The sequence below is a fragment of the Cololabis saira genome, chromosome 16 (genome assembly GCF_033807715.1).
Source record: "Cololabis saira isolate AMF1-May2022 chromosome 16, fColSai1.1, whole genome shotgun sequence".
NCBI lineage: Eukaryota > Metazoa > Chordata > Actinopteri > Beloniformes > Belonidae > Cololabis > Cololabis saira.
This window is the reverse complement of record NC_084602.1, coordinates 14,891,205-14,917,483: the sequence shown is the minus strand read 5'-3', so window position 1 is coordinate 14,917,483 and position 26,279 is coordinate 14,891,205. Positions and strand designations below refer to the sequence as shown.

At 39.3% G+C, this 26,279-nt stretch overlaps 1 protein-coding gene across 2 annotated transcripts in view; it reads right to left on the bottom strand.

Moving 5' to 3' along the window:
* Window positions 1-26,279, bottom strand: part of stag1a (STAG1 cohesin complex component a) — a 53,540-nt gene that overhangs the window by 4,226 nt on the left and 23,035 nt on the right. The window contains exons 2-27 of one of the 2 annotated variants that reach the window (XM_061742919.1): window positions 16,289-16,515; window positions 14,888-15,008; window positions 14,566-14,721; window positions 13,539-13,635; window positions 13,367-13,443; window positions 12,870-13,074; window positions 12,536-12,687; window positions 11,420-11,493; window positions 11,179-11,302; window positions 10,892-10,990; window positions 10,696-10,775; window positions 9,672-9,779; window positions 9,481-9,595; window positions 9,024-9,141; window positions 8,700-8,803; window positions 7,495-7,587; window positions 6,909-7,202; window positions 6,722-6,792; window positions 5,508-5,676; window positions 4,359-4,451; window positions 4,045-4,219; window positions 3,029-3,168; window positions 1,381-1,482; window positions 1,128-1,276; window positions 310-438; window positions 17-219 (exon numbers count right to left, since the gene is read on the bottom strand). In XM_061742919.1, the coding sequence (XP_061598903.1) occupies window positions 17-219; window positions 310-438; window positions 1,128-1,276; window positions 1,381-1,482; window positions 3,029-3,168; window positions 4,045-4,219; window positions 4,359-4,451; window positions 5,508-5,676; window positions 6,722-6,792; window positions 6,909-7,202; window positions 7,495-7,587; window positions 8,700-8,803; window positions 9,024-9,141; window positions 9,481-9,595; window positions 9,672-9,779; window positions 10,696-10,775; window positions 10,892-10,990; window positions 11,179-11,302; window positions 11,420-11,493; window positions 12,536-12,687; window positions 12,870-13,074; window positions 13,367-13,443; window positions 13,539-13,635; window positions 14,566-14,721; window positions 14,888-15,008; window positions 16,289-16,317 (3,277 nt within the window). In that variant the 5' untranslated portion in view covers window positions 16,318-16,515. Of the gene's footprint in view, window positions 1-16; window positions 220-309; window positions 439-1,127; window positions 1,277-1,380; window positions 1,483-3,028; window positions 3,169-4,044; window positions 4,220-4,358; window positions 4,452-5,507; window positions 5,677-6,721; window positions 6,793-6,908; window positions 7,203-7,494; window positions 7,588-8,699; window positions 8,804-9,023; window positions 9,142-9,480; window positions 9,596-9,671; window positions 9,780-10,695; window positions 10,776-10,891; window positions 10,991-11,178; window positions 11,303-11,419; window positions 11,494-12,535; window positions 12,688-12,869; window positions 13,075-13,349; window positions 13,444-13,538; window positions 13,636-14,565; window positions 14,722-14,887; window positions 15,009-16,288; window positions 16,516-26,279 lie in introns of those variants that run through there. The other variant, XM_061742920.1, reaches the window with a different exon arrangement.

The window sequence follows — 26,279 nt, the reverse complement described above, 5'->3', positions numbered from 1 at the left end:
ACCGACAGCTGCTCACCCTCGATGCGTTTCTTGTGCACCGGCGGCCGTCCCTTCTTGCTGCGGACCGAACCGGTTTTGCTGCTGGAGCCTGACGTGACGGACATGTGGTCCTCGTCTCCTCCCGTGAGCAAGCTGTTCCTGTAGGAGATCAGCGGCAGCCACACGTCCTCCCGACGCTCCGACATGGACTCGGACATGAATTTCTCCAGGTACGAGTGGCTGAGGAGGTTTCAGAATCGTTTTTAAAAATCGGAGCTGGCATGACATTATCTTCTGTGTTGCCTAGAGGGGAAAAAAAGGAGTACTTACACCGTCTTCTTGTCTTGACGAATAAGTTTGGAGGAGAATTCGCTCAAGACCTCAAGGAAAGCCAGGTTTATAGGAGGAAACTCGGATCCTCGAGGATTCTGGTACTTGAAGGAAAACTCTATTCCATCCCTGACACCACAGAAGAAGAGGAAAAACAGTCAAAGCAACATGAAGTAAATGAAGCAGCAACGTTTAAAAAAAAAAAATAATAATAAAAGACGGAGTAGACAGTTTTATTTGTTAATTTTAGAGAGTAGGCCTGTGTTGAAAAAAAAAAATCGATTTTCCGATTCTAAATCGATTCTCATATTAATTCCTAAAAATGGATTCTTATGTCTAAAGATCGATTTAATTATTATTTTTTTTTTCATCATTTTCGCCAGGTGAACTTTAATCCCAGTAGTCGGACACACAGTTTGTCATGACACTTCATGGCAATATGTGTGCGTGGTGACAGAATAAATTAGATAATTAATTATAAATTAGATAAGCTAAAATGATTTGTTTACTGCATGAACTGTTGCAATTTTCTTTTTTGCACTTTAAATGGATATTGAAAGGCCTGTTTGAGTTATTTATTTCTTAGTTATTTCACAATAATTATTGTGAAATTATTTTATTATTTTAGTTATTTTACAGTCATATAATTCATGCAACAGCTCAAAAAACATTTTAAATAACACTAAGCCAAATCAGTATCGAATCGGATCGAATCATGATAATCGATTCTGAATATTAAGAATCGGAATCGAATCGATTCTTGACATTTGAATCGATACCCAGCCCTAAACGAGAGACGGCAGCGCTCAGGATCTCACTTGTGTAGCGTTGCGACAGCCTCTCTGGTCTTGATCTGGTCCAGGCCGAAGGTGAGGGCAAAGCGGCGGGCCAGCTCCTTGATGCCGCTCACGTGAGACGAGGTCCGGTCCAGGTTGGGACCCTGATCATTCAGAAGCTCGTTGAACAGCTGCAACGCAGGCACGCGTGAGTGTCAAAGGTGTGCACAAGAGGGCACTCAAAACTCAGCGGCATGTACGCCGCCAACAGCAGAGGGGGGCGTCGGTCTCTCACCTGCTGCAGACTGAGGATGAGCGTCTTGGCGCAGAGAATCTTGTCCGTCTGTCTGGTTTTACTGAGCGTTTCTTTGATGATGTCGCCATAATCATTGTAGTACTGAGGCAGACAACAGGAACAGTTAAAAACATACAAATACATTCAGTTTTCTCATATCATATGCATATATGATATGATATGACATTTAATTAATCCCTCTCAACTTCTGTCCATCCTCCCTCCCCGTGTTTTGTTCTGGGCATTACTTGTTTTTATTAGAGGATAGTGTTTTTTAAAGTGTTATCATTAAAATCAGATTTCTTTTAAGCATGCCGCTCCCTACAAATTAAATCAGCTCCAGACTCACTTGAACCTCAAGGATCTGGTCTCATTGTATGAGTTTTAATATAATTTGAATATTCAACATCCATCCACATCTGGTTGTTGATGTTATGACTGAGAACAATCCGCCATGAAACTTCAAAACGTAAAATAAACTGTAATTTTAGACCTTAATGTTGGAAGTCTTTGATGACGTTGGTGTTTTGTAGTGCTCATGTCGATAGTTTATGTACAGGACTGTCTCAGAAAATTAGAATATTGTGATATTCTGTAATGCAATTACAAAAATGTCATACATTCTGGATTCATTACAAATTAACGGAAATATTGCAAGCCTTTTATTATTTTAATATTGCTGATCATGGCTTACAGCTTAAGAAAACTCAAATATTCTATCTAAAAAAATTACAATATTCTGGGAATCTTAATCTTAAACTGTAAACCATAATCAGCAATATTAAAATAATAAAAGGCTTGCAATATTTCAGTGGATTTGTAATGAATCCAGAATGTATGACATTTTTGTTTTTTTTTAAATTGCATTACAGAAAATAAAGAACTTCATCACAATATTCTAATTTTCTGAGACAGTCCTGTATATATTGTTAGTATAAGACTGTATGTGATTTCCCCTCTTGAAAGAGCCATTGTGTTGTAATGCACTACAGGAAGTGCAGGGGGTTCACTAAAGAAAATACCCAACACGCAGCATCACCAGACTGAAGAGTTCATCTTCTGTTCACATCCTTCATGTTTTAGTTGTAAACTCATGCTTGAGCCGTAATAACAGTCACTGATGATGGTGACTGTACTGCTTGTAATGCGAGTTGTGCATGCATTGATTTATTGTAGCAGGTTTTGTCGTAGGTCTTGTTGTTCTGTGTGAATATTTTATTGTAAGTTTTTAGCGCTGCATGTTTCCGTTTTCATATTGAACTGCAGCACTAACATTTGTCTGAGACACATTTCTCCACAGAAGACTAATAAAGAAACTTTAAACTGTGAACAAACAGCTATCATTCTTAATAGCAGCGTTGTTGCGAGGCACGTCCAAGCCATGGCAAAAATAATCATTGACTACTTGATGAATTGTAAGAATAAAAAAAAATTACTCAACGACCAAAATAGTCATAAGTTTCAACTTCTTTACATATAAATTCACAGATTTCCTAAAATACAAATAACAAAAATGATAAATCAGCTCCATTAAAGAGAGAAAGTGGGGACTATATTTCCATTTAAAAACTTGCCATTACTCAAACAAACATCTTTATGTTTCAATGGTGCAAAAAAAAACAAGCACGTCACATTCAGACTGTCCCACCTTCATGTAGTGCTTGAAGATGTCGGCAGCAGCTGGCATGTCTACGATGTCGTAGATGATAAGCTTGCAGAAAGCAGCCAGCAGGTTTCTCCTCTTGTGGAGCGCCTCGATCTTGTTGGCCTCGTCCTCCTCGTCTCCCTCTGAGAGCACATACACAAAAACGGGAGGAAAACTCATCAATAACAGTGGAAACCTTCTAGTTTCTAGCAATAATCAGTACTTGAGTTGTAAAAAAAAATATCAGGGGGGATGGTGGATTTTATCATATGGGGACAGATAATTTGTGCTGATCACAAATAATATAATATATTACAAATAATAGCACTGACCAAAACACCTGCAGAAATACTGCAGGAATGACATAGCAGCAGTTAAATGCAGCCTTCTGTAAGCTTTAAATATCCACTGGGCTTACATCAAATACATCAAAACACAACAATAAAAAACTGTTTTCTGAACTTATCAATATCATTCTGTCCTTCACAGGATAAGTAAAATGGATCACTGCAAAAACTCAAAATCTTAACAAGAATATTTGTCTTATTTCTAGTTAAAATGTCTCATTTTAGTAAAAAAAAATCTCATTACACTTAAAACAAGACTCATCACTGGAAAAAACAACAATTTTCACCTGTTTCAAGTAGATTTTCACTTAAAATAAGTAGAAAAATCTGCCAGTGGAACAAGATTTTTTTGCTTGTAATAAGAAGATAAATCTTGTCCCACTGGCAGATTTTTCTACTTATTTCAAGTGAAAATTTACTTGAAACAGGTGAAAATGGTCAAATAAGTTATTTTTCTGGTGTTATTTTTCTGGTGATTACTCTAAATGTTGAAATAGCAGTAAAACCACATTCATTGATGAAATGACATAAAGGATGGAAAGGGGGGATGGCAGTTTTACAGGGGGGATGATGTTGACCGTTTTTATTTCGGGGGGGATGCCATCCACCCTCATCCCCCCACAACTCGAGTACTGGCAATAATATACTGGAGAGGTCTCCGTATTCACTCACCCATGCTCTGGTTCTCATCGTCCTGGTCGATGAAGACGTGGTCCAGGACAAAGTTCAGCAGCTCGTTTTGCAGAGTGCTGTCGGGGTTGAACACCAGCGGCTGGAGGCCCTCCCTGCCCCCAGAGGTCAGCTGGTGACTGAAGATCATGAGCAGGTCACAGAGAAGCATGAATGCCTGAGGAGGAGTGCAAACAGGGGTCAATTACCACAAAAAAAAAAAAAAGAAAAAAAAAAAAAAGGTAGACCAGCCACCCAAACCTGCATCGTTTCACGCGGCAAGAGCCAGAAACTCTGCAGGACTCGTTCTTTGGTACCTGTTCTTTAACCGGCGTGTTGACGTTGGACAGACACTGCTGGCACACGGCTAGAAAAGACTTGACAACTCTCCGGAGAGCCACCAGGTCGTCCTGCAGACACGCAGACAGACACCCGTCATTAGAAAACTGTCACAAATAATGAGCACTTGAGCAGAAATCAATGCGACACCAGTAGCAGCATCCGTCAGGAAAGATGTCCTCCCGTTTTCTAACAGCACTTTTGATGGATCAAAATGTTAATGCTTTAATTAACTTTAGTTAGCCGCAGTAATCAATGCACCCCCTCTTTTAAAGAGCCCGGGAAACCCATTACGTTGGATTTATCGCCTCCTCCCTGGCGCGCTGTCAGCACAAACCGATCGATAAAATGTGTCTTGCATCAGGCACAGAAACAGGAACAGATTTTTATATCATAAATGCAGATTAAACGACAAAGAGCTGGATCTACTTCTGCAACATGACAGTAAAAGGGCTCATGTGTTCACTGACCTCATAAATGTCAAGTGCATTTTACTACATTTTGGGGTTTTTACTCCATGAGGAATGGGGTAAATATTGAAAGGAATTGGCAACACTTGTAACAGTTGGGGAAAATAGTTTTGGCAAACAATTCTATGAGAAGAGTTAAAAGGGTTTAAATGTTATGAGAAGATTTTGGTCCTGAGCTGCAAAATATGTAAATGCTTTTCCATCTTGTTTTTCTGTCCTTCAGATATTTCTTTGTCTTAGATGAAGCAATGTGACTTGGTCGCTTGTGAAATGTGCTAAAAAGATACAATAAACCAGAAAATGATCACTGCTGATGCAGATAGATTGCAGTTGCAGATAGAAGCAAGTAAATATTTAGAATCATCAAGAGTAAATTATTAACATAACACAATCCTCCAGCCAAAATGCTGTTCCTGTATGTGAACAGCAACGTATCAAAGTGCAAATCAAACAGATAGGCGCAGAAATACGGACCTGAAGCGTTTGCATGCTTTCTAAGTGAGGCATAATATAATTATATGGTGCATCCAATGATTTCTATGCCTAAGCTTTGGCCTGGTTTGCAGAGTTCTGCTGATCACTGATGCTCTGACATGGCAGCCTCAACTCTGACCAAAGAAATCCTGACATCTGAATATGGCCAGGTGAGCCAAACACCTTGCTGGGAGCTCCCTCCGTGATCTTGACCAGTTGCCAGAGGATGGAGTAGTGGGAGCACTGCAGGGCCTGGACGGCGATCTGCTCCGGCATGGAGCCCTGCTCGATGCCCGCCTTCAGGAGCCGGTAGCAATTCCCAAACAAGTCCCACCGCGTCAAGTCGTGAGCGCTAAAGAGAAAGCAGAACACAACCCCCTCAGAGCTCTTAATAAGTATTCTACAATACAGGTGTCATTCAAGGGGCCAGTTGTTCAAAAAATCTAATCTGGATCAAAGTGATCCGGATTTGGAAGTCCCATTTTATGCTATCCAGGATCAGGTAATCCGTCTTAGGTTCATGCCGGTTTTTCAAAGCAACATTGGATTGGATCAACCTGATCCAGATACACAGTTTTCAAGATACCAAATCCGGATTACCAGTGCTCTAAATGGGACAACCCCTCTCTGTGATGACGTTTCTGCTGCACCTGAGCTGGTGAAGAACCAGACCAACCTCTGGTTCTGTCAGAATGAGGGACTGACTGGACGTGTAGTAAGGGATGCAATAGTTAGAAATTATTTTTGACAGATTCATCTCTGATGATTGTTTCTTTGATATTAATATACAGTGATGAATTACAGAAAAATTTAATATATTATTTTTGTTTGTTATTGAAATCTGTTTGGGGGATTATTTCATGGTGACAAGATAATTTTTATTTCATTTTTACTTTACTATACTGAAAGGCTTAATTGGTAGCCTATGTTTACTTTATCTACTTCATCACTGTAACGGTTAAACAAGTCAAGTGCAAAAAGTATTAACACTAAATGATACAAATGTTGTATTATTTGACCAATTTGAAAGTTTTTCGACATTTTCCTCCTGAAATCCACCTTGAAATCCTACCCCCTGTTGGGATCAGGATAATCCTGTTTTTTTGGATCAAAGTTATCCAAATCCTACTGGAAAGTTTTGAACAACACAAACTGAAGGTTTGATCCAGATTAAAACTAGGATTGGATTACGTGATTTAATCCGATTTCAGAATCCTTCTTTCCCTTTTGAACAACTCATTTTCAAACTTTGATCCAATCCGATCAGATTACCTTTGAACAACTGGCCCAAGAAGATCAAGATTTGATGTTTACAGCTGAGAAGATCTGCTGTTGTTGATTTTGTAACCCGAATATCAATCCTAACCACGACGTGAACTATAAAGAGCTGATCTTACTTGTGGAAGGCCGTGAGTCGCTTCAGGGTGGACAGCACGTTGTAGATGTCGTCATCGTCGGCCTCTTCAGCCTGAGACACAACAAACTCACGTTAGTGCACCAAGTTAGAACTCAAGCAAATCAAAGCGACACAACGAATAAACGACGACCCCAAATAAACATCCAGCACAGCTGCTTCTGCCGCACCTCCTGCAGCAGGTCTTCCACAGAGTGTGCGAACCGATCGGTCATCTCATCGATGAGCTGCGAGCGAGCGATGTCCACGCGGTTCATGATGGTGTACTCCTCCGAGCAGAGGATGCTGTAGGTCTTGCTGCACGCCTCCAGCACGTCCACCTCGATGTGCTTCTCCACCACCAGGCGGATCTGCTTCAGTAGCGCGTCCAGGTGCTTCTCCATCCGGCCAGCGCTGTACACGTCCAGGTCGAAGAACTGGGGGATCTGCAGCAGGTTGGCAACCTTCTCCGAGTCCGCCTGGTACTTTGAGGGAAACACAAAGTATCACGTTATTCAAGGAGATCGGTCGATCGATCACTCAATCAAGACCCGATCCTTCGTTTCCGCTTCTTAGGAGGCAAATAAATCAAATAAAATGTACGTACGTAGCCAGCACACTTGGCCAAAGTAACAAGTGTTCAGTTGGACTCGTCCCGACTACGTAAATAAGCGGATCAATGATTTCGACAAACAGATCGAGTCCTCCAGCCAGGTCATTAGTCTCTGGCCTCACTCGTGGTGACCGGGAGCAGAGGAAAGTTCAGAGAACACTTACCTTAGACAATAACATGGGCAGAGCCATTATGAAGTGCTCAGTCAGCTTGTTCTTGTCGTCTATCTGGGTCTTCCTCTCTTTCGCTGTCAACACCTGGACAGTTGAGAAGAGCAACGTGTGAATGAACGCTTAACTGGAAAGTCCGTCCTCTGGTTATTGCTACAGATTTATCCGTGTGTGGCAACCTTCTTCTGCATGTGTGATAAGACTGTGATAAGATTTATTTTGAACTTCTTCTAAACCGATAACGCCTCCACCGGGACACCTCAGTGTCTTATCCTTTCGCAGGTGCTGAAATAAGGTGATTAGTGGGATGATTAATGTGATTAATGCTCAGCAATCCCTAATCTGGAGATCCAGATTACTTCAGCATGTTGCTTTGTGCACCACATTGTCAAAACATTTTTAAATTTAACTGAGATTATTAAATCTTAAAATTGCTTTTGGCAACTACATTAATTTTAAAGATGCAAACTCTTTACCCCCTTCTTGATACAGTTATTGGGGCCAGGTTGTAGCAAAATAGTTACAAATAAAAAACCTACACAACAAGTGATGAAGAGGAGGACAGAAATGCACTAAAACTAGCAAACTACACTCAGAGATAACAGACTTAGATTAGTTTATTTATTTAGCAATAAGACAAATTGAACAAAAAATGAAAAAAACAATGAAATAATATGCAAGGAAAGGAAGAAGCCTGGTGGCTTATATAGAATCCTTTCCATATATAAATAAAAAACAAGTCAAAAGCTACACAAGGGGGAGTAAAAAAAAACAAAAAACACAAAAGAAAATGTAACTCAGATCAAATAATGAACATTACAAAGATGAAACAATAAGAAAGTTCCTTAAATGTTTTTTGAATATTGGCAAGGATGGTGATGATTTAAGAGATTTATTGAGTGAATTCCACAAGTGGGGGCCTCTGTAAGTGATAAAAGATTGATGTTTACATAACGGTAAATTAAAATCATCTTTGTGAAGAAGAATGAATATCAAGAATGAATATCAATATTAACACAAAAGAAATTATGAAAAGAAGAAGGATGATCTTGTATATAATTTTTAAATTTGAACATAAATAAACATGTTTGAAAAATGTTAATTGTATTGACAGATAATAATGAATATTTAAGACTTGTTAAAGATTTAAAGTAAACCCTGCTCTTCTAGAGCCCGTGGAGGTTGTAGGTGTGACCCACCCGTTTGCCGGTGCCTCTGCCGACAGGTGGGTGAGCCTCTGCCGCCTGCCGGAGGGTGCACACCGTCAGCTCTATCAGCGCACTCTCCTGTCTGTCCGACAACACTGCAGAGACGGGCGACAAAGAGTTAGAGCAAGCGGTTGTGGAGACAACACAAGTCGGAACAAAGACAGGGACTGAAAGACGGATGGGGATTGAGTTTCGACGAGCGAGATTCTGTTACATCGCCACCCTTCTAGCTGAGATGTTGTACTTTATGTGAAGCAGCCTGGAGGCGGTTCACACGCTTCTGCAGAGGACAAGCATAGCGTTTAAATGTCTTACGTTCTTCTCCCTGGACGGGCTCCTCCAGCAGGAGCTCGGTCATGCACTCCCAGTCTTTCAGCAGCTCCTGAGAACTTTCCCACAGCGAGTCCACCAGGTAGGCTGCATGCTCGTGGAGCTGCACACGAGACGGACACCATGAGAGAGATTTGAGTCAAGCACGTTCTGCAGCCGCTGATGAAAATTTGTAGTTTAAACTGAAGGGTACAACAATAGCTTTGTCACTTGTTGTCTTTGGAGGAAATTTAATAAAAGCCAGAACAAAAATCCAAAACGCTGCAACATGTGGGTTTGTGGCAAGAATTCAAGTCACACTAGACCTCTTTTATTTGATATTTCCTGTTACAGTGTCCAATAATTTTAAATAATCCAAGACCATGCATTTATTTTAGGAAATTATGAGTAAATAAGATTATAGAGGCGTGTGTGTGAAAGTGAGTAGAAGGTGTGTGTTTACCTCACTCTCCAAAAAGAAGAGCACCAACATGCGGATGAGGTTTCCGTTGGGACTGCTCCTCCCTCTGCGCTTGGCAAGCGCCTCTTCTGCCTGTGGGTCGTGGCGACTGAACAACCTGACAGAGACATTTGCAAGTTAGATAAAGTCAAGAGGTAAGAATGACGGGGAAAGGATGTTGAGATTGGACTCACTTCCTGTGAAGGAACTCTCCAGCAGCGACGGCCACGGGCCGGTGAGCCGAGTAAACCAGGTGGTAGACGTTCTCACAGTCCTCATTGGACAAGGCGTCCTCACTGCCCCTGAAGCATTCAAACACATCTTGAAATGGACAGAGGTGTCAAGTAACGAAGTACAAATACTTTGTTACCTTACTTAAGTAGAAATTTTTGCAGTAGACTTTTTACTTTTACTCCTTACATTTTCACACAATTATCTGTACTTTTTACTCCTTACATTTTAAAAACAGCCTCGTTACTCTATTTCATTTTGGCCTTTAAAAAAAAACTATCCAGTTAAATTGCTCCATCTGGATAGAGTGAATTTGGTTGTTTCAGATGTTCTTGTCCAGTTTTGTTCTTGCATCCGTTCCCTCAGATTCCTGCAACTAAACTTGGATGTACATTCCAATAAAGGTTAGGATAAATGATAACATGCCTCTGAAGTTTGACTTTTTGCACCATTACAATACTTATAAGCAACTAGTCATCATATCTCCTGCTCTCTGAAACACATGTTAATGCTCAATAGTACACATATATGGTTCTTTAATATATTTGCATTATACTAAGATGCATTCATTTTCAATGGCTTTTGTCCTTAATGGCTATTTTCCCCCTTACATTACTTTTACTTTTACACTTTATAGTTTTGAAACCAGTACTTTTATACTTTTACTTGAGTAAAAAACTTGAGTTGATACTTCAACTTCTACAGGAGTATTTTTAAACTCTAGTATCTATACTTCTACCTGAGTAATGAATGTGAATACTTTTGACACCTCTGGAAATGAATAAACTAGTAATTGAATAAACTAGACATAGACAAGTGCCACTGTGGTTGATGCAAGCTCATCAAAGACACACAAATGTTAAAAGAATTAGCTTCTAACGACTTCTAATCTCTGTGATACATGGTTGTGAAGGAGAGCTGAATGGAGATGAATAAACGTCTTAAGCAGGGTTGTAAAAAAGCTTAATAAATATCAAAGCTACTCACTGCAGGATGAGTGTAACCAGTCTGATGGCCTCCACAGCCACATCATACTCCTTATCCAGTGTCATTGATACTATTCGGTCCTGCCAAAATAGACAGAAATGAACATGGAAACAGCTGCAATAAAACAAAGGAAAAATATATATATATATAAAATAATCCAAACATTGCCATCATGTTTCATGCATCATGGTGTTACCTTGAAGCGGTTAGTGAAGAGCTCCAGCTTGGGAAACAGTTCTCTGTTTGTGTAGAGGTTCTGCAGAGCCTTGAGACATTTCAGACGCACCTCTCCTTGCTGCAAAAGGGGAAGTCGGAGTTCAAGCTCAACAAACATCGCTGACTAAATATGATACAGATTCAGCAGGATTTACTGTTGGGCCCCCATGCAAACGTCACAACTTCAATCAAACCAGGGACAGACAAGTTAAACAAGTGAGGGAAAAACAATTCTAACACAAAAGATGAGTTGTGACTTGTGCTCACCCGATCATGTAACGTCCAGCCAACGTATTTAAGGTAACTGTCATTAAGAAACGCGTCGCTGTACATCTTCATCCACACTCCGATCTCCTCTATGCATATGGCTCGGATCTCAGCGATAGCATCCCTAAGAGTCAAAAGGAACAGACAACAACCGCCATCAACATGGTCCTGTACTTCAGACAAAAATCATCATCTGAGAAACACATTTAAAGCTTGTGCGGCATCACTAATCCAAGTGTACCTGTAGCGATGCACGAAGATGCCCTTGAAGATGGAGTTCATCATGTTCTCGATCTCATCTTGGTTCTCCTGAAGCTGTAAAACAAACAGAGGTGTCAAGTAACAAAGTACAAATATTTCGTTACTTTACTTAAGTAGAAATTTTGGTTATCTATACTTCACTGGAGTAATTATTTTTCAGACGACTTTTTACTTTTACTCCTTACATTTTCATGCAATTATCTGTACTTTTTACTCCTTACATTTTAAAAACAGCCTCGTTACTCTATTTCATTTCGGCCTTTTTAAAAAAACTATCCAGTTAAATTGCTCCATCCGGATAGAGTGAATTTGGTTGTGGTTGTTTCAGATGTTCTTGTCCAGTTTTGTTCTTACATCCGTTCCCTCAGATTCCTGCAACTAAACTTGGATGTACATTCCAATAAAGGTTAGGATAAATGATAACATGCCTCTGAAGTTTGACTTTTTGCACCATTACAATACTTATAGGCAACTAGTCATCATATCTCCTGCTCTCTGAAACACATGTTAATGCTCAATAGTACACATATATGGTTCTTTAATATATTTGCATTATACTAAGATACATTCATTTTCAAAGGCTTTTGTCCTTAATGGCTTTTCCCCCCTTACATTACTTTTACTTTTATATTTTACCGTAAGTAGTTTTGAAACCAGTACTTTTATACTTTTACTTGAGTAAAAAACTTGAGTTGATACTTCAACTTCTACAGGAGTATTTTTAAACTCTAGTATCTATACTTCTACCTGAGTAATGAATGTGAATACTTTTGACACCTCTGAAAACAGACAAATACAATTTAAACATTCTTCTACATATATAATATATAATAGTCAGAAATGGGAAATACAGACCATCTGGCCTGATCGTTTGGTTTTAAACTCATTAAGATTCTTTGGAAAGCTGTTACAGCAATTAACGTAACAAAACTTGAGCAATGATTATTTCACCTGTTCTGCTCAGGGGACAAACAGATGTGTACTGTTGTCTCTCAACATAAAAAGAAGAAAACAAGTCATAGTCTTCCTCCCTGGCCTTCAGAGAGACCACCCATGAAACTAGTTTACACTGATAGATGGATGAATATCCACCAACCTCCTTCCTCTTCTGTAGCAGCAGCTCCAGCTTTTCATTGGCTCGTTTGCCGACTATCTTGTTCCTCTCAGCCTCGTACTGTCTCTGGGTGTTGTCCTGGTGAATGCTGAGGTTTAGTGCGACATTAACCAGCGCCGTCATCAGCTTCATCGCTTTGCAGGGACAAAAATGCACACAAAAAGTTTAGACGCTGGAAACTGGAAAAAAAAAAAAGCACTATCTACTGCATTATGTAAAAGTTCATCAATTGCTTTATTATAAGAACACCAAAAAATGTGCATTTTTACTTCCTTTCAGATTCTTTGGCTGATCAACTTGCAGCTTTGAAGAATACCTGCTAATGTAGACGTGTGTCTGAAGGCTCGCACTTGGGAGTCGGACAGTCCGGTGAGGAGGGAGATCACCGTGTCCATCATGTACTCGTCGTAGATGATGCTGTACTGACACTGGCGGATCAGGACGCTGATGAACTCGCAGAAGTTGTAGCGGAACTTCTTCCACATCGGTCCTGGCATGGTGAGAGGATAATCCCCGCTGTCCTGTTGACAAAACAGCGATCAAGATAATTGTGGCTCAAGCCTCCACACAGCCGAAGCGTCAGACTATTCATTTACTTTATTGGCACAGCTGATTGGCTTTAGACAGTAATCTAACTCGTGTTGTGTCACATTTGTTCATTTGGTTCGATTAAAACTTAAAATGGTTGTGACCCCCTGGCATCAATCTTACTCTGATTATTCAGTATTGTTCATGTAGCAAACAAATGCATCATTGGACGCTTGCAACCATTGGGTTGAGAGTATTTTTAACTTACGGGAAGGAGACAGTTACCTCATCAAACTCCTCCGTCATCTTACGGATGATCTCTGCGTTCTGCATGTTCCTGAACATTTCAATCCTCACAGTGCCTGGTTACACAACAACGCCACAAACGATCAGGTTTGCTGTTCTCATCAGCGGAGACGTGCTCACAGAACAGTAAGCGGAGGTTTTGTCGTCTCACCTTTGCAACCTGAGCACTGGATGAAAAAATTGATAAGGTCCAGCAGCGCCAAGTCTCGGTCCTGTTTGTAAGACTCGATCCACTCGTCCACCACAGACTGTAAACCAAAGGTTTGCATCAGTATCTGTCTTATCACATATGCAGAGTTTGTAAAACTTACTTCAAACACTACAAATAATGAAAGAATAAATCAGTAAAAGCACAGTTAAATGTTAGATTGCGAGTGGTTTTGTGTGCAGATGCAACACTTCACTGATTTTGGACTGTGTATTGGAGGTCGGTGCTTGAAAATTTCGCTTTACAGAAAATGAACGGGGCTCATATACAATTATTTTTTTTTACATGAATGAATGATTTTTTTTTTTGAAAGAATGAATTTTTATTTCGAACATGTATATAAAATGAAAGTAGAAATAATAAGAAAAAGATAAACATTTACATGTTCATATTAACATATTTTTGAAAAAAAGGAGTAGGAAGAAGTATACACTTTTTCCTAGTTCCTACCCCTTTATAACACAATGGATTTACATTATTGCTATTATTACACAATATCCATATAAATATAATCTATATAAATACTCTGTAAACATGCCTATTATTACATAATTATCCATATAATTATATACACAATATAAATATTACATAAATATTATATCAATATCTAGAAAATACAACTATTATATACATCCAAATAAATATACACTATATAAACTACATAAATATCCCTATAAATATATATGTGCTACATACCCAATAAATATATTACATATATTACATAATTTTAACTATCCCTCTCAACAGATAATATATACTACATAAATATCTAAACATACCTTAAGCAATTATAATATACAATTTTTCCCTATTTTATTTGTTTCTCACACTCCTCGTTAACCCATTTTCTCTTCCATATACCTGTTTATAAATAATTTCTTCTATTTCTTTTTAAACAGATTTATGTTATTACTTTGTTTCATTTCCTGCTCCAAACTTGTACATCAAGTTATGTTTACTTTAAACTTACCTGCATGGCACTCTTGCCCAGTTTGACCACTTCAAACAGCGTGACCGGGTCTCCCCCATCTCCGTTATGTTGAGCCACGCCGTTTGCTTTCCCGCGTCCTCTGGCCACACTCGGCATCTTGTCTGTCGGTGATTTCCGTGGCTTCTTATTGGACGTCTGTGGAGTGAAAACAAACCCCCATCAACCACGGCCAAATAACCAAACATAAGCATCCTTACAAACAGAGAGGGCCGAGCATACACACACATGAACAGACATGCACTCCACAGAGAGAGTCCACTTATCAACGGGCCTTTTCTCAACGTTTTACACAGACTCATACCGCTGGCTGTTTTCCAGGCCTCCCTCTCTTCTTCTTTCCTTTCACCTCTGGATCTTCAATCTCACTTATGTTCATACTTAGGCCCACGGCGTCTGTAGCCCCGGACTCGTTGGACGAGTCCCTGTTGGAGGAAAAACGCATGATTTTTTTTTAGCATTCAGACATTTTATTAATCCACAAAGCTAATCCCATTCCACATGAGAGATAATACTCCTCATACAACTCAGAGAAACAACAAAGGAAATCAACAGACACACAAAGATCATGTGCTTTTTGGATCAAAGAGAAAACTGTTTAAATTAATTATTCAAAAACTGATTTTTAAGTAGAAACCACATGGTACTAAAAATATGTTTAATATGTTGCAATACAATGCTGTTGAATTTTAGGCCTTTAAAGTTCTCCTCAACAACAAATATAGTGAATTTCATTACTTCTCTTCCTAGTTATGTAGTCAAAAACGACTTAAGGGTTGTTTTTAGTACCATGTAATATGGAAAATAAAATCAAGTAATTGCAAATATGGATAATTAAAAAAAAAATATGATGTACACAGTACTCGAGTTGTAAAAAAAAAAAAATCAGGGGGGATGGTGGATTTTATCATATGGGGACAGATAATTTGTGCTGATTACAAATAATATAATATATCACAAATATTTGGACTGACCAAAACACCTGCAGAAATACTGCAGGAATGACATAGCAGCAGTTAAATGCAGCCTTCTGTACGCTTTAAATATCCACTTGGATTACATCAAAACACAAAAATAAAAAACAGTTTTCTGAACTTATCAATATGACTCTGTCCTTCACAGGATAAGTAAAATGGATCATTGCAAAAACTCAACATCTTAACAAGAATATTTGTCTTATTTCTAGTTAAAATGTCTCATTTTAGTAAAATACATCTCATTACACTTAAAACAAGACTCAGCACTGGAAAAAACAACAATTTTCACCTGTTTCAAGTAGATTTCACTTAAAATAAGTAGAAAAATCTGCCACTTGAACAAGATTTTTTTGCTTGTAATGAGAAGATAATTCTTGTCTCACTGACAGATTTTTCTACTTATTTCAAGTGAAAATGTACTTGAAACAGGTGAAAATTGTAGAATAAGTTATTTTTCTGGTGTTATTTTTCTTGTGATGACTAAATGTTGAAATAGCAGTAAAACCACATTCATTGATGAAATGACATAAGGGATGGAAAGGAGGGATGGAAGTTTTACAGGGGGGATGATTTTGACCGTTTTTATTTCAGGGGGGATGCCATCCCCCCTCATCCTCCCTCATCCCCCCTCAACTCGAGCACTGGATGTACAAATGAAAACATTTAAAATGATTTATTCATGTTAAATCAAATAAAGCTAGTTTTTTCCCCCTAGAGGTGTGACTTACTGGAGGACAGGAAGCTCAGAGGTGATCATGGTGGCCAGTGGAGAAGTCGTGGAGCTGTGAAGTTGTGTAAGTGTGTTTTCAGGAGTGAGTGCAGCTCAGGTGGAGATGTAGGCACAGGATGGCAGGATGGCAGGTCTGAGGGAGGGGGAGGTCTGGAAGGCCAGGGAGGAGAGGCCCCGGGGGGACGGATTGAGCTCAACTTGCCGGAACTTAACTCTCCTCAAGTCCTGAAAAACAAGGAGAAAGAATAATTATATTTCATGCCACGATAATAACAGATAAATGATACTGATGCTCCAATCATTGTTTACTGCTAAGCATGTAAACAACAGATATGAATGGAGAATATGTCACATAATTCACATTTAATTATACAAGTATTAAAGAAATAACTGCTCCCATGATTCTAACATTGATACACTTGGGACAGTTTATATTAGGACTGATGGCCCAGTGTCCAAATAGTCTTTACTGTAAATGTCACTGCATGACAAGAAAGACAATTCCATCTGTCATTCTGTTAAAATAAGCTGTTGAGATGGAAATGGAGGGAGGACGACACCAACTGGTGCATTTGAGAACTACAACATCAAAATATTGAGTCAAGAGGGGAGGATTTGCACAGAGGTTTTGCCAAACTATTTCAACTAATGCCAAAAACCTCTTAGGGGGGGAAAAAAAGCAGTCTATCAATTTAGTAAACTTTGTTAACTAAAGTAAGATGACCAAAGATCTGTGTTTCCATGTTTTGGTTTTGTGGAAACAAAGGAATGAAGAGAGAAAACAGATTAAATGATTCTCCTATTATTCTCCTCTGTGGTTGGACTTAAAGAAAAGGTTGGGGGGTGAAAATAAGAAAGGAAAGAAAAATAATAATAATAATTTCCAACGGTTAAAAAAGGTATTTGGAGGGAAATCTCATGTTTAATAATATAAAGTAAATTAAAATAAAATATCACTCCCTGCTGACAGAAGTTGATTCTAATTAGAAAAACTGGCAGCTAATTATCTGAATCCTCATTGACCTACTAATATGCTAATAAAAACAACCCAAGAGCAAAGGGCGCGTAATACCACACTCCACCAGGAGAGGCAGCATGCTCCACAAATCCTCTGCCCACAGCGCATCTCCAAACTGCTTAATTGGGTTTTATCAGCAGAAAATGTTCCGGGAAACTTCGACTAAGTGTCATTAAGGACCCAACACAGTTCAACTGCAATTCTGTTTGTGCACAAAGGGTTTTGAGGCTCTTTTTTCCCCAATACTGTGTGAAAGTGCATGCATGTGTGTTTAAAAGTAGGCCTGGGGAACAGTAGGGGGCAGGCTAAGAGAGTGTGTATTTAAATACTGTCTTCCATACAGTGTTTAGTGTTGGAATAGTATTGGCAGGAGAGCCCCCCTTTCACTATATTCACACACACACACGCACACACACAGACTTGCTTGCTGCTCTCGGGCAGCCGTGCTCTCCTCCAGGCACCACATCAATGAAATATTTCAAATCAGAACAAGGAGTTAGTTAACTGTTAAGAGCCTGTGATGCTGTTACATTTATATGTTTGCAGTAATATCACGTTAAAACTTTGAGACACACACGAAAACAACCCAAACAGGATGAGGGGTGTTGTTAGGAGGGATTTGATTTGACCGGGCTTCTGATGGAGTTTGAAACTCGCGCTGTGCAGAAAAATGAGAGACGTTACAGGTCAAACGCAGCAAATACCTAAACGAATAGCCGACGCAGCTTTTCACCCGTTTTCCAACATCTTTGTAAGATCCGGATCCTTTTTTAGCACACATAGGCTGAGAATGGAGTTGCATAACCTGACACTCAGCAGGAAAGGGGGGAGGGGGGGGGGGCAAGCATCCAGGAAAAGCTATAAAAAGCTATGATGTTCCGATTATGGGAAGAAAAAAGCAAAAACAATTACAGCTGTAAATTCTGTTATTGTCCTTGGGACGTGGGAATCAATCCCCTCATCTTGGCAGTTTTCTACTCTATAAAAGCTGTGAGGCTGTGAGGGAGAGAAAGTTGAACCCTAAATTATCCTGGTTATACAGCGAGGGAGCAGATGACTGTAAATATGTTTGTAATTGATCGGGCACTGACAAACAACGATGGCATTAATGAATTCTCCCTTGGCTCACTGTTACTACCTTGAGTGATATTAATTTGCCGATTAATCCCACTAAAACTCTTGACGAGGGCTGGGGCCAAACATATTAAAGATGCTGATTTAACACAACATTCCGAGACCTTTTTTTAAGTCATGACAAGAATAAATGACCACAAATCACTGAGAAACCACTGAATCGGAGACACTTACTACTACTACCGGAGACAAGGCAGGAAATATTGTGTAATTTAACCACAGCCTCATCCATAACCCCCCCAATCACCACTCTCACCGCTACGTACTTCACAGACTGTTGACATCGGAACTGCTGACTTTTATTTTCATGTTTCTCCTTCCTTTTCATCATCAGATTATTTCTCTCTAAAGAGACAGAAGCCAGTGTTATTTGTGCGTGCGTTTGTGTCGGGAGCCTCTTCTAACCCATTATCGACCCACAAATAAACTAATATTCCTCAAAGCACACTGGCTTTCCTCATTTTCTTGACACTTTAACGTGCTCTCTTGATTTTGCACACCCACATGCAGACACACAGATACACACACACATAGACAGAAGTGTAGATGTTTCAACGGGAGGCTATGAATAATTTGCAGCGAGTCTCCAGAAATACTATTCAATTTTTTCGGAGGGCAGGACAGAAGCTGCCAGCGCTTACTTAGTACCTTCTCTGTTTTTCTCAGTTTGATATGATTTTCCATGCTGGTGCAAATGCATCCAAACAAAGTAAAACCCTCTGACAAATTATGTTAGAACAACATGAAAATAAACTGTAACTGCCAACACAGAACAGTGAACATTAGAAATGGCTTTTATAGCAACAGGGCAAAGCAGCACTTACTCGTATAACGATGCATGCTTTTGCAGGAGAATCAAATGTTGATAATGTGTAGTCGCGCAGCTTAGATAGAAAATGCCACTTTAAAATGTCTGAAAACTGACTGGAAATTATAAAACATAAAAGCAAATCTTTGCATTGAAAGCTGTTACTGAATTGAAACTGTCGCACTTATTAAAATGTGCCTAAAGTGATCATAGTGAGCATCAGGTCAAAGGAAAAATACAAACTTTTGAGAAAAGGATTCACAGAAATGTCCGGCTCTGATATACTTGAATAATAAATAACATAACAGGCACATCGTAGTGCCTTGAAATATGACATTTACGAATGCAGTTAATGAATAAAAAATGTATGTACCGGTACGTGTGGTCTATTTTTGGCACAACTTCCAGTAGGGAATTTAAATTCTTGCAACCAAAAAGCAGACTTGTGCAGCAGGTAGCAGGTTGGAGTTACATTCAACTTATTTCATATATAAATACAGTGAAATACTGTCCTCATAGAAAAATAAAATCTCTGAAGTTATTTGAAACCAAGCCAGCTTTAGTCTAGTCTTTGGTGAACAGCAGACGCTGACAGGTACAAGGGATTTGATGGGACCTTCTGTCTGTAACCCATTATTTTGTACAGACATGTTGTTTTACTTTGAAATTTTGATTTTATGGAGTATGTTTTACAGATTTGGGACATAATGAATATCTGTTGGGGACTTTTGTGGTTAAAGTGGGCTGGAACATGTCAGAGAACACTTATGTACCTAAAACTGTCTTGTAATCTGGACTCACTGTTCTGCATTTATGTATATAATTAGTGATGCCATCAGTTGCTCAGCTGGTGGTTTTTTTTCCAGTAAAGTCACCGCATCATGTGCATAGCGACTGCAACATACACTTTTAAGGAGGACAGAAGAGATGCAAAGCCAGGATCCCAGTGGAGGCGCTGCGGTCCGGCTGTGCAACAATTCTGCCCCGACCTCAGCGTGACCTCATGCCCCATCGGACACATTTCAGAAGTGGAGCGATTCCTGCTCGGCTGGATTCACAAGATCAATTGTTAAACCAAAGGATTCATGCGGTAATCCGCCTGTTGAAAAACATATATCATCATGTCTTTCCTGCTATAATATATCTAGGAAGGATAACAGAAGAGATAGTGGCTTCCTGGACGCTTCTAGTGGGACCACTTTCACCGACCTGGCCACGATTCACCGCGGTTGCCTAGCAGCCGTACCGCAACGCTTCCATGCCTGGTGGGACCCAGGAATAGTAAAGTCTAGTCTAGTAAAAGAAAAAGGCAGCTTGCTAATATCACTGGCAATTAGTACAGCCGAGGAGAAGGTGTCAAAGATACATTCTCCATAATTGGCAGAAACACCTTAAACAGAATACTCATTAAAGTCCAGCCGCCCACTTTGACAGCACTATAAAGTGACTTTGTAACAATCGGTTTGGAATCAGCCACAAATACAAACCCCTCAATTCAACTTAAAAACAACAAATAGATAAACGTATGACAACGGAGAAACACATACTTGACACTATCAGTCCCATCCACACATCCCGAGTCTGTACGACTTCAGAGCGTGTTCTCCAAGAGAGCTGTTTTATACAAGTGGAGATGACTTCAGCACTTGAAGGTATTGCTAAAATAATGATATAATAAAATGCATGAACAACTGCGTTTGTTCTCCCATGAGGTATGCTTGAAAAGGCCAGTGGTGATTGCACTGTATGATCAAGGGAAGCATCCAAACCAAGTTTTAATATTTGTTTCCAGCCCTTGTTAACACTTGGATGGGCTGCTTGAATCCTTTTGGCAACCGAAACAATCATATTTTATTATTCTCCACTATCAAAAAAAAGTTACAAAATATAAAATAAATAATGGGGTCACATAGGTCTTAATGCAAATTGGATTAATTCTTGAACTTGCATGGAAGGAGAGCTAGTCAGGTAACAGCATCGCCAACTAGGTTTTATCAATTTTTTAGGTGTTTTGTTTTTAGCGTCACTAAAAAAAACACAGCAAACTCTTGAACAAAGAGTAAACTCTTCAAGCACACAGAGGAACACTGTTTTAGTGCATGACCATCACATTGGTAATAAGGGTGTTACTGGTATTTTGAGCAAATAAAAGTAATGGCTGGCGACACTCACGGTCTGTTCGGTGGGTTTACAGCAGAAGCACAACAGCTGACAATCACATGAATCAAAGTTAAACAGAAGAAAGAAATAATGCATTCTATTGTAGTTTTAATGTAATGTACAATAAATAAATAAGGCAGAAAAAAAAGTCCCCAAAAAGTAGAGAAAACAAATGACCGAAACTCTGAAACACTATTCTGACTGTCATTAATGATAGTTATTTGAAGCCAAACTGGCCAAAATTTGAATTTAGATTCAGCATGGGCAATTAATGCACCTCTATACATACCAACATGTGTGTGTCTACTCAAGTGTGAGTGTAAAGCAGAGACAACAACCGAGCATCTGAGAGCCACTTAACATGCATGACATGTTCTCCAGGAGGCAGGCCGGGGTTGCTATGGCAACCAGTGTGGGTCATAAGCCCGGCAGTGATGGCATATTTGATTGGGTGAGTGCAGGCGGGAGGGACCGCACACGGAGGGGTGAGAGCAGAACGGACCGGTAACGGATCCAATCAGTGCTCCGTGAAATCTGGCTAATGGACTCTCCCAGGACCGTTCTGTGTCGATTAAAGTTTCAGGGTAGCTCATTCCTGTCCGACAGAAATACTGATGGTCCTGACAAAAGTAAAGTGAGTTCTGCTCCGGTGCAGAGACCGTCCAGTGGCAGCAACGGTGCAGGTAAACGCAGGGCAGACGAGAGGAGGATTCTGTTAAACTTGACTGCAGCGAGGTCAGCGGTGCAAGACGGTGCTCAAAAGCACAGAGTCCACATGAAAATGAAACGAAAACAAAAATCAAGAACTAACCCTACTGGTTCCTGTATAAATACTGCAGCAACATCCTCAAAGAAGCAGGAGGACTGATGACAAGCACTATACATACTGCATTTCAGGAAGTACTCTGCAGAGTTTGATAGAGTCCGTCCTAACTCACGTCTCATCTAGATTGAAATTATGCACCTGTGCCACACTTTGCAGCTTAGTCAAAACAATATGCTGGAGTTTCTCCTCTTCTAACTTGACAAGAGTAAAAACATCACAATTTCACTATTTAAAAAAATCAACTTCGGGTTAAGCTTCAAATACTTTAGTTTGAGACAACTCAAATCATTCCTCTTGAGTCACGTTTTCTCATCCCTTTACTTGAAAGCACATTCCCTTCCCAAAGCAGTAGTTATGTGTTTTCTTACAGCCCTTGTCAGTCTGGTTAAGCAGGGTGAAACTACCTTCATACTCCACCCAAGCTGCTTGTGAAATAGTCATAAAGCTTCAGGAACACACACCGCCTTTTTAGAGCCAGGCAGAAGTATATACAACCTTTTCCCTTAAATTTTGTATCAATAAAAATGAATTATTGTAGTGTTGTCACTGAACAACTGGCAGACTGTAAAAACATTTGCACACAGAAATATAAAACGCCACTTGGTCTGGTATGTTCTGTACCAGTGGAAATTGCTGTAAGTGGGAGGAGTCGCAGGTCCATTTCACAGTTTCATATAAACACATGACTGTCTCGGAAAATTAGAATATTGTGACAAAGTTCTTTATTTTCTGTAATGCAATTAAAAAAACAAAAATGTCATACATTCTGCATGGCTTACAGTTTAAGATTAAGATTCCCAGAATATTCAATTTTTTTTAGATAGGATAATTGAGTTTTCTTAAGCTGTAAGCCATGATCAGCAATATTAAAATAATAAAAGGCTTGCAATATTTCAGTTGATTTGTAATGAATCCAGAATGTATGATATTTTTGTTTTTGTAATTGCATTACAGAAAATCACAATATTCTAATTTTCTGAGACAGTCCTGTATTTTTCACAAAGTCAACTGGACTGGACAAGACCGTTAACAGAGCTGACAGGTATGTTTCCATCAGCAGGGGTCCGGGGTAAAACCCAGGGGGCTGGAAGTGAAACAGGGACAATCTCAGCTTCTCTGTCCTTTAGTTCATCACGTCTTTGACACTCCTGTAGAAGTTCCTGAAAATTCTTGCTGCAAAGCGATGCTCGCCATGGAGACCCGCACCAACAGTCTAGGCTCCTGAAACCAAACCCCCACTAATGGAAACACGCCCACAGTCTCTCCTGATAACTTCAAACAATTTAGCCACTGAGGTGTGCCTATGATTACAATAAAGGCTACTTTAGCCATAAAACTTAATTTGCTGCTTCTCTTTAGTGGCAGAAATGATGGCAAGTTTGATGGAGTTCATGGTCAGCTTCACCTTTTTTACACCCGGTACCGAATCAACATAAATAATTACAGCGGAATAACTAAAGTGTTGAAGCAGCAAGCCTATAAAACAGGCCTGGGTTTTACTGATACTTGCAGCACCTCCATAAACTGGCCAGATTTTCACACACTGCAGTTAAATTTAAGCCAAATTAAAAAATTTACAAGAGAAAAAAATGTTCACGCCATCCATTAGAGCAAAGATTGAGATCTGCTGGAACCAAAAGACAAACAAGATGCTTTGACCACAAAAAAAAAAAAAAAAAAAACGCTGTTAAATCTCAAATATGGAAAACGAAACAGGATGCTTTAAAATAGTTTCTTGGCCAAATTTAGGAAATTTACTGTTGTCCTATTACTCCACACAGATCTATTTCCATTGCCCTTTTCTGTTTTTTTTGTTCTTTTTACTTAGTGTCTGTAAAAACCTTTAAGACAATTCTTTCTCAGTCATAGGAACAATTAAAAAAATGTGCATGGAGATAAAAGTATAGATATGCATGTATTATTCCAACAGTTTAAAGTACATATACAAAGAAGATTTAACAGGTTGTAAGAATTAACACAGTAATTATATTCTTCCAAGTCTCATTTAATGGGAAAAAAATCTGGCGCTCCACGTGTTTTTTTTAATTATTCCTGAAAACAAAGACATTACACACAGACACACACACGCATACACAACTTCCTGCTGTTGCGGTCCCTGCAGGCCGATTTTTCTGACAGCCATAACCTGTACTACATCTGCTATAATTGCCTATTATCTCTACTGGGGCAGTGTGGCGAGCCCCTGTTTCCCACAGCAAGACTACAGCGGTGCAGTGTTTAAAACATGCTGAAAAGCTCCGCAGCAGATTCTCCACTGACAACATAAACACACACTGGTTTCTCAGCCTTATGTGGCCCCTTCAAGTTCACCTGATCCAACAGGGAAATTCAAATGATCACACCACCATTAAACCAATGAGTCTTTACTTATATATCAGTTCCAATTTCCTTTGAAACAATATTTGTGTATTTTTTAACTACGCTGTTACACTCTTGTGGTCTCAAATCCCTGCTATCGGCAGAAACCAGCTTTAACAACAATTAAACTATGTCACAGAGTTGACATAATGGCAGAGGTGACTTAAGAAAATAATGACAATGACCACACATACGATCAAAACAGTTACATTACAGTAAAGACATGTATTAAAGAAAAAATAATCTTAAACATGAACAATGGAGACGATTGTGGATTTTTTAAATACATTGAATAAGCCAAACTACTTCCATCTCCATCTCCATCTCCAGAAGGTCAAACCAAATCTAAATTTATTTCGTTATATTCGAAGGAATTTGTCATGTCAAACTGCTCGATTATACATGCATGCAATGATCTTTTCACATTTGTCATATTGCATCACATCATGGTCATTTGCCTCTCAAACAACTCTAAAACCTATAATATCATTATACAAGCAGGCAATAAAAATTATGGATCAGAAACCTATGAGATGGCACCACTGTGAAATTTTAAGAAAACACAACCTTTTAACTTTTGAAAACTTTGTGAATTTTAGTAGTCTTAAACTGGTTTTTAAATGTTTATATAATCATGTTTCACCCCTGTTCTCTGAAGTGGTTATTAGGCATCAGAGCTCTGGTAGAGAAACCACACGGGCCTGCACCAATGGTGATTGTCGTATCCCAAAGTATAAGACCTCTTTTGGTGAGTCTTTTTTTTTCTTGTATTTATATTATTTTTTTAAAAGCCTCCTGTGGACAAGTGTTGCAAATTAGCATGTATGCTAAAACACTCAAACAGTGCATTTGGTTTGTCCTATGTTATTGTGATGTCCATACCAAATAAAGAAATATAATAATAATAATAATCTTGGGATAAGAGGAAGAGACAGTGAGGGACTAGAGAAGCCTTGACTAGACTGGAGATGCAACACTAAGGATGTCTGTAAAAGGGCCGGAGCAGACCATACGTCTGGAGGAACCTTAGGTCCTTCAGTTTTTGCAGCAAGATATTGCATAGATTCAAAAACTCTGAAACAAAGAGTGTAGTTTTATCTGTATTTATCTGTTGGGGGAGCAGCATGAGAGACAGACACTGAACAAACTGATAAATAAAGAAAGCAGTCTTTGAGCAGGGGACAGCTCTGGAGCCCCACGAGCTGACTGTGCAAACAAGAGTGTTGAAAAACACAACAACACTCCACATCCTCCACACAGGAAAGCGATTAAATAATGTCTTCAATCAAAGGCTTCCTCATATTTGGTGGAATATAACTATAAGTTTCCACAATGACTCTTCACACTGTCCTTGAAATACTGACTGATCTTCTACTGCTATAATATAATTTCCCACGAGGCTCACAAACATCTCACAGGACTGGAGAAGTTGGTAAGAGCGGGATTGGAACCAATGAGAAATCAAAGTTATGAGTGATGTGAGGACAGTATGATCTGCTTGGACTAAATAAGTACAATTTGATTCAACTTTGGCAGGATCACCTGTTCCTCTTTGATGAAGACCAGGAGAGAAACTCCTATTTCTCTTCAAAAACCAGATGAGGATAACAAGCTGATTCACCATAATGACAAGAGAAAGGGACTTGTCATGCGACATCGGTGAA